Source organism: Festucalex cinctus, chromosome 6 (assembly GCF_051991245.1).
Source record: "Festucalex cinctus isolate MCC-2025b chromosome 6, RoL_Fcin_1.0, whole genome shotgun sequence".
Classification (NCBI taxonomy): Eukaryota; Metazoa; Chordata; class Actinopteri; order Syngnathiformes; family Syngnathidae; genus Festucalex; species Festucalex cinctus.
In genome coordinates this window covers 9270080-9278512 of record NC_135416.1, presented here as the reverse complement: position 1 = coordinate 9278512, position 8433 = coordinate 9270080, and the positions used below count along the sequence as shown (strand labels likewise).

The 8433-nt window shown below is 40.1% G+C and overlaps 1 protein-coding gene across 2 annotated transcripts; it reads left to right on the top strand.

Moving 5' to 3' along the window:
• The first annotated feature begins 1349 nt into the window (after window positions 1-1349).
• On the top strand, window positions 1350-7836 carry mchr1a (melanin-concentrating hormone receptor 1a). 2 transcript variants are annotated; one of them, XM_077524382.1, is made up of 2 exons: window positions 1350-1522; window positions 4329-7836. In XM_077524382.1, the coding sequence occupies exons 1-2, from the start codon at window positions 1468-1470 to the stop codon at window positions 5345-5347; spliced, it is 1074 nt and encodes a 357-aa protein (XP_077380508.1). In that variant the 5' UTR covers window positions 1350-1467; the 3' UTR covers window positions 5348-7836. The 2 variants fall into 2 exon arrangements, with proteins under 2 accessions (XP_077380508.1, XP_077380509.1); XM_077524383.1 differs by lacking the exon at window positions 1350-1522 and adding an exon at window positions 1625-1711.
• Window positions 7837-8433: the final 597 nt, after the last annotated feature.

Below are 8433 nucleotides of genomic sequence, written 5' to 3'. Positions count from 1 at the left end.
TCCACTTTCAATGGACGTAAATAACATGTCAAATACGCCAATACATTTTCCATAGAATTGGCCTTAAATCTTATGTGTTGAGTAAAACAAAATGGAACCAATTTGTGGAGAAGTAGAGTGGTGGAAAAAGCACCAGCCATCATAAATAACAAATCTCTAGATAAGAGCTAAGCGTCAAGGAATTAAGATGAGATAATAACAGAGCATGACGGATAGCCATTCATGAGGAGGAGAAACTGCTCAGCTGATAAAGAGGAAAAAGATATCGTGCTCCACACGCCAGATGTTTAATTCAAAGTAACAGTAGGCAAGGACATTCATTGGTGGTGGGTCAAAATACGTGGCGAGAAAGAAAGCAGCGGCGTGTGCAGTATAACATTCAAACTCCATATAGACATGTTTGAATTTGAACTCAGACCTCACTACAAGTCAGCCACGCTAACAACTATTTCACCAAGCTGCGGACTCTCCATATTTCAATCCCTCCACTTCGATTTTTAAACTTACAATTACATATGTAATGAATCGGTCTCAATGTAGCTTCAGCGGGATGATGGCCCAATCAGAAAGTTATAAATTGTTATTAACCTGTTTGATGTTACTAATGATTTTTTTTTATAAGATTTAATTAACTTGAATACCAGTAGTAACTGGAAGGCAGACGTGCGAACCACTCATCCACTCATGCCGCCATATATACAAGTATATATTAGGGGCGCACCGATCGATCGGCCGGCCGATTTATCGGCCCCGATTTCCTTAATTTTAGAAGATCGGTGATCGGCCGATCCCTTAAAAATAAATCGATCTTTTCCACCAATCAGAGACCTCAGAGGTCTGAAAAAGTCGGCCACTGTCCTCTTCTGCTGAGATGACTAATAGGATTTTCATTTTTATTTGAGAGAACGACTTTATGTGCAGTTAAAACAACCCATTTGTATTATTTCACCAATATTGTTCATTGTTCTCCAGTAAAAGAAGATTGGAACACTGAAGCTATATGCTGCTTGTAATGAAAAAAAAAAATCGGTATCGGCAAAAATCGGGATCGGCAGGTCAAACTTTTTAAAAGATTGGGGATCGGTGATAGGCTGGAAAATTGTGATCGGTGCACCCCTAGTATATATATATATATATATATGTATATATACATATATATATATATATATATATATATATATATATGACTTTAAAAGTGGCATTTGTTTTTCCATATTGAGTGACACATGCAAAATGATGATGACAAGTCAAGGGAGGGAGGGAGAGAGAGAGAGAGAGAGAGGGAGAGGGAGAGAGAGAGCTGTATGTGTGAACACCGAGCAGCCTCATCCTTAGAATGCTCACTGCAATCCCAGCTGAGCTCGTGGATTAACTATGAGAAAGAACTTCCGTGTATAAACGTTATTTTTCTTTGCCGTTTTCTTGATTTGACTTGGTAGAACTTGTTCACACTTTGGGATATCAGCGATGGATTTCCTCAATGAGTCCAATTTCTCTCTAGGGTACATCAATGCAACATTAGGTGGGTGAGCAGCCAGTTATGTCTTCTATTATTGCCGAAGTGTTTATTGTCACGCTTTCCATGAAAAAGCCAAACATGCTTTCGTTTTCTACAGCTGCATCACAGCATCCCCAATATAAGAGAGAAACATCAGCATCCATATCTCATCGTTTGCAACACTCGTCGAAGCTGTGTTTTTTGTTTCATTTGGTAAGTTTTCCTTCATTCGTGTGACTTCTTGTCCATCTTGTGCACTTGTATACACTACATTATATCAAAAATGGTACACCTGCTAATTGCCTGATTCCTCTGTAATTTCTGAATTCATTCATAAATCCAATTATGTCACTCCCCATGAGCCTGTTCAAATCCTGCTCTTTCTTCGCTGCTTCTTTTTTTTTTTTTTTTACAAGCACCACTGTTCCTCTACATCTTAGTGTTCATTTTTAATTGCAAGCCCGTCGCTTCATTGTTGAGGGAAAAAAACTACTTCACATCCCAATAATTTCACAACTTTCACCCGGTCTCCACAGATGTCTTTTTCTCTCATCACGCCGCAATTCAGAACGACATCGCCCACATTTACTCTCTCACTCAGCTTATCTTACCGCTCAATTCGCTCCCAGTGAAGCAGCGAATTGAATTTATTCTCAACCTGTTCACAAGTTCGCCCTTTCTCTGTAATTAGCTGACCCCATTCGCATTGCCAATTCACTTCACTTTCCTTCATTAGTGGTGTGTGTGTGGTACTGCATATTTTGGCATCGATCCAATAGCAAGTAAATACAGGATCATTGTCAATATTGATACTTTTCAATATTTAAGGCAGATGCTTCATCAATTTGAATCGCAGTTCAATTTCAGGATTTTCCGGTGTTTTTGTGATGTGTACGTTTTTATGAGTCTGATGGACTCTATACTCGTAGCACCTCCGCATTTGGCATCATGTTAATTTCTGGTCTTCGAATAAACACATAGTGACATTCAAGGTAGTCATAAACTGATCAAAGATTGCTCGCTGGCTGACACACAACTCAACTGTAGCGACTTATAGAGCACTTAAAAAAAAAAAAAGAAAAAAAAAAGAAAGAAAGAAAACAAGCCTTGGTTTCAAATTCATCTATCTAGTCTTGTGCTCAAATATTCATATGATATGTCATTTTTTTTATTATCAGATTCTTATTTTCTCAAAATTCATCTTGTTAAATAGCTTCTATTGAACTTACTGCACTCTTTATTGCATTTGTAAGCTTTACAATGTAATTTCAATTTCTTCTTAACCTTTTCAAAATATTTTATCTTGCTACATTTTTTCCCTACTTATTTTAATTTGATACATTTTCCCCATGTGTATTTGCAAAGCACTATGAATTTGTTCATATATCATTCACAGCAAGTATATCAAAACAGTAAAAGTAAGGTCACATCTAATTCAGAAGCATATCACACATTTATAGATCAATGTACACAATTGCAAAATATATTCCAGAGATTTGGATTTATTTGCCGCAATAACAGACAGAAGTCATGTGATGGCACAACATCGATAAACAAGAGAAGCGGTTGGGGAGCGGCAAGTCGACAAAGTGTTCCTGCTTGCCGCTGAGACAGAAACGGCGAGGCCGGCCATCTGGCTGTTGCTCATTTAAAAAAAAAAAAAAAAGGAGCACATACAAGAGCAAAACTGAAACTACTTTGTCAATCTCATTGCACAAGTACCAAACCGGTATTGATACTGACTTGGCATTGACATAATACTTATATTTGGATCAATACGCCCACTATTACTCCTTCCTCTTCTCACCATACTATGCCTTGTGTTTGCCTCGGCACCATGGGGGAGCAGAATCTGAATCTTCTGCTGTCAGCCATTTCAAACATTTTCCTGACTCAAAACCCTTTTTTTTTTTCAATTCCTTGTGATCTTTGAAGCCGCAAAGGACAATGTTCTGAATCAGAACTTCTGATATTATAGAGACCTTGAGCTCCATGAAATGCGCTTGGCAACAAAAAAAAAGAAAAGCATTGCAGTGACCCTCCGCGCATTCTGGCTTCATGAGTTTGTTTACTCTAATATCCAATTTTGAATCACTACTGCCACCTGTGGCCGAAACGTGAAACTGCACACACCGGTCTTCATGTAAACAATGCACACATGATGTCACAACCGCAGACTGAGGGCGGGAAATTCAAACCCGAAATTAGACTGTCAGCAAATTGTTAAAAAGATCATCTTTAATGGTAGGAACCATTAACTATAATGACATCCATGATATCATATCATTTATATTATTTCATCGCCAAACCTGATGAGAATAAGAGATCAATTCTCTAAGATATCGATATTGAAATCTGAATAGCTAATTCTGATCAATTCCCATCCGTATTGATCTGTGCTGTGTGTGTGTGAGAGAGAGAGAGAGAGATTTAAAAACACAGTAAAGTTATTTCTGCTCAGAAATTCAAAAAGTAAATTTTAGAAGTAGACTTTTTAAGGCTATGTTACCGGTTTAAAACAAAGCTACTCAAGGGTTGAGGAACAAAACGCACAACCTTTAGCTTGGATGACAGCCACTCTACCACCTGAGCCATTCCTTCTGTGTACTTCCACGATTTTGTTCTCATTTTGGACACACCAGTTATTCAATATCGTGGAATTTTTTTTTTTAATTAACTGGTAAATTGTCCTCCAAATTCTCCTTGTAAATTTACTTAGAATTTTATTACTTAATTTTTTCAAGTAAATATGACAATTTTTTTTACGTGTGCTAAACTTTCCTCTCCAATGACCGCATTTGTCCTGTTTGCTGCTCTGTCGCGTCTCCAGCTGTGGACCGTCCTCCCCCCTGCAGCACCATCCTGCTGGTCATCTTTGGCGTCATCTTCCTGTTGGGCATCCTGGGCAACGGCATCGTCATCTACACCATCATGAAGAAAACCAAATGCCGCGCCAAGCAAACCGTCCCGGACGTCTTCATCCTCAACTTGTCCATTGTGGACGTCCTCTTCCTGCTGGGGATGCCCTTCCTGATCCACCAGTTGCTCGGCAACGGCACCTGGCGCTTCGGAGCCGCCATGTGCACGGTGATCACGGCGCTGGACTCCAACAGTCAGATAGTCAGCACGTACATCCTCACCGCCATGACGCTGGACCGCTACGTCGCCACGGTGCACCCCATCCGCTTCAACTACATCCGCACGCCGTGCGTGGCGTCCCTCGTCATCGCCGTCGTCTGGGCCCTGTCGCTCGTCACCATCATCCCCGTGTGGATGTACGCCGGCCTCATGCCGTTACCCGGCGGGCTGGTGGCCTGCGCCTTGCTCCTGCCCGACCCCGTCACCAGCACCTACTGGTTCACGCTGTACCAGTTCTTCTTAGCCTTCGCCATCCCCCTCGCCATCATCTGCAGGGTGTTCTTCAAGATCCTGCAGCACATGTCCACCAGTGTGGCCCCGCTGCCGCAGAGGAGCCTGAGGGTCCGCGTCAGGAACGTGACGCGGATGGCGGTGGCCATCTGCTTGGCCTTTTTCATCTGCTGGGCCCCCTACTACATCCTGCAGCTGGTCCACCTCGGCGTGCAGAACCCCAGCGTGGCCTTCTCCTACGCCTACACCATCGCCATCAGCATGGGCTACGCCAACAGCTGCATCAACCCGTTCCTCTACATCGTCCTGAGCCAGACCTTCAAGAGGCAGTTCCTCAGAGCCGTGCGGCCGACTAACATTAAGTTCAACGTCAATTCCAGCACCACGGAGGGCGGCAGTGTGTGCATGAGGATCGTGCCTGAAAGGGCTCAACTGGAGCCAGCAGCAAGGGAGATACCGTCAAGTGTCGCCCCGCAGTGAGGCAACTTGTGGAGCCAAAATACAATCTGGATTAGTTATCTCATTTACCGCCAGTCCCATAAAAATTGACGACTTTCGAACCCTCGCCTCCTGTTTGCAGGTTTGAGCTCTGCAGCACTACGGATGCGGTACGTTTTCCGAACAGCAACCGTACGGATGCCGCAGAAATAGAACACATTCGAGTCTGTGTGTCAATTCACATTAGCTGTGTTGTGGATGCGGTGCGGAATGGATGAGGTGCCGCGGAAGGTTTCCGCAAGCGTTCTATTTTTTCCGGATTCCGCATGTGGATTTTCATGAGGCTGAAGAAATTACGCGAGCCGGACAGGATGTCGGGCGTCGACATCAAGGTAAATCCGATATATTTCAAAATAAAACCGTTTGCGAACTCGTTTTTTCGGAGAGGGAAGCTAGCTAACATAGCATGACATGAGTCGGATATATAAAAGACAAAAAAAACAAGCTCAGAATAAATTAAACATGACAAAATAACACTATTTAAACACAAAACTTACTTACCCATGGGAGAAGAGCCACTGTAGAAGTCCCAGAAATAATGTCCAAAAAGAATATTGATGTGACAACAGGAAAGTTTGGCTCTTGTTTACAAATAGGACTCTATAGACACGGTTGTTATCACGTGATCTTGTGGTCTGGCGGGTGCAGATTTCCGGACACGGGCAGCTCACGCAACGCACGCGGATGCCGTACGGAAAACGCTCCGCGTCCGTTCCGCAGTCAGTGTGAACTTGCAAAAATTGACGTCTTTAGCCGTCAATGGCAGTGAATGTGTATCCGCTAAAGCTTCTTAACTCATTCGCTCCCAGCCATTTTCACTGAAGCAACCCCCTTCTCTCACCTCCTCTCCCTCTGTTTTTCTGGATTTTGACTGATTTTGCAAAATACACAGAATATTCTGGTCTATTGCTATAAAAACATGGAACCTACCAAAAGAAAGATTAAAGTCTCTTCTCTCATCAGGAAAAAAGAATTATATTTCTATCTGTTTCCGTTTTGCAGCAATTAGCATTAGAATATAGCTAAGTTTCATCATTACTCACAAATCTGTTTAAAACTGTGGGAAAACATCTTGATGTGACATGGCCCTGGTTGATCTCTTATACTCTGCTGCCACTTGCAGGCCGTTTCTGTAATAACTACCATTGCTTAAACTGCATCAAAGCCTTCTGTATGCTCTACCATAAATAAAACATAAAAAAAAACATATAAATACGTCTTTGGGACACTGGTAATATTTACAATACAACATATTTATACGTTTGTGGGAGCAAATGGGCACGCTTTTAAATTGTGAATGAAACTCTTAGTATGGCTCCTTGAAAGCTGACGAAAGGGTTCTCGCAATCCTACATCCATCAGTGGCACGCAAAGGTCGCTCGGTGGGCCGAACGGAGGACTTGATGAGAAAAGACAGATTTCAAAAAGAAGTGAAGTATCAGTAGCAGGCTTTTCTGCCATTTCTGCCAGTATGACGCACAAATGCGTCTCTGCAGGTTTGGACAACGGCTATTTGAGGAGAATGGAAGGGTTCAAATATGGCAGCAATCGGGCAACTATAGGATAAGTTTGTTTTTGAAAGACAAAATCACCGTAACATTACACAGTAAATTTCGTTGAGTACATTTTACTCTGAAAAGATTAGATTTGATCCTTGTCTAAACAGAGTCAAATTTACAGACTAAATGTAGTCTTTTTAGATTAAAATTTTCTCTACAAATTCACTGCATATGTGCATAGTTTGAACTTTAATACGAGCTTATATGGAAATTTATGTAATTATTTTATTAAAATATACTGGACATACAAGTTCAATAAAAAATTGTACCAAAATAAAGGTTTGAAAACAATTCTAAAACATTAAATATCAATGTGCTGTTCTAAACAGAACTGAACTGTCTGAAAAGCTGGATTAAGAAAATGTCTAAGATACTGTAAGATTATGCGTAGTTTGAACATTCAATTCAGTAATTCTGTTGCAGTCCCTCGTACCACACTGAGAATCATTGTGCAAAGCAAAAAAAAAAAAAAAAAACACAAGCAAAAAACAGTTTCAATTTCTTAATTTCTTCAGACGGGTTTTTCACAATAAACCTCGTATACGTGCTTTCTTTTGTTTTTATTTGACACCATTTCTTTTGCTTTGTAATGTACAAATATTTTACATTTTATTTTGAAATTGTCTCGCTACTGAGCTGTATATTCATTTGGACAAAACATGGCCATTGATTGTGTTTTTTTTTCGTTTTTGTTTTTTTAACCTGTAGAGAAATACATTATGGTAACAATTGGTTGTTGTTGTAATATGTGTTGTATACTGTATGTCTAAAATGACAAATCAAAAAAGTTGCTTTGAATATATTTCCATTAATCTACAATTGTTATCAAATTGCAGAGCTCAATGCCACACTGGGAATGTCTTAACTTACTGTGAATGTAATGAACAAAGTAATAAATGGTGTTTGACATGTCCTGAGATCTCCGCTGTGTCTGATGCAAATTCACAACAAGTAATTATGAAATACTCTCACTCGCAGCTGCTCATTTACACAATCATCGCAACAGAATAGATCAACATGCGGATTAGTGTGCACTTACCTAATAGTACTACAGTCTGAAACAAAATTGGATTTGAATGTGTATGGAATCCTCGCATGCAGGGGTCTGCAACATGCGGCTCTGGAGCAAAATGTGGCTCTTTAGTCTCTCGCTTGTGGTTCCCTAAGGAAAAAATAAAATAAAATAGAAATTATTATTGCTGTTACATATTTTTTTTTAGATAAAATATTCTTAAATGAATTAATGTTTTAGATTAAAATAATAATAATAATAATTATTAAATATTTTTAAAAAAAATGTTGGAGTCCAAATTTTTAAGTTGTCAGAAACAGACAAAAGGTTGCTGAAAACATTTTTAAGATTACACAAAAAAGTGACGATAAATTATCAAAAAAGGAAAATGGGGAAATTACCATAAAATGTCCACAAAATTGCCCCCCCAAAAAATCTAAAACTGATAAAAAAAAAAAGGGTTGGGGGGGTGGGGGGTATAAAGTCATAACATGTCC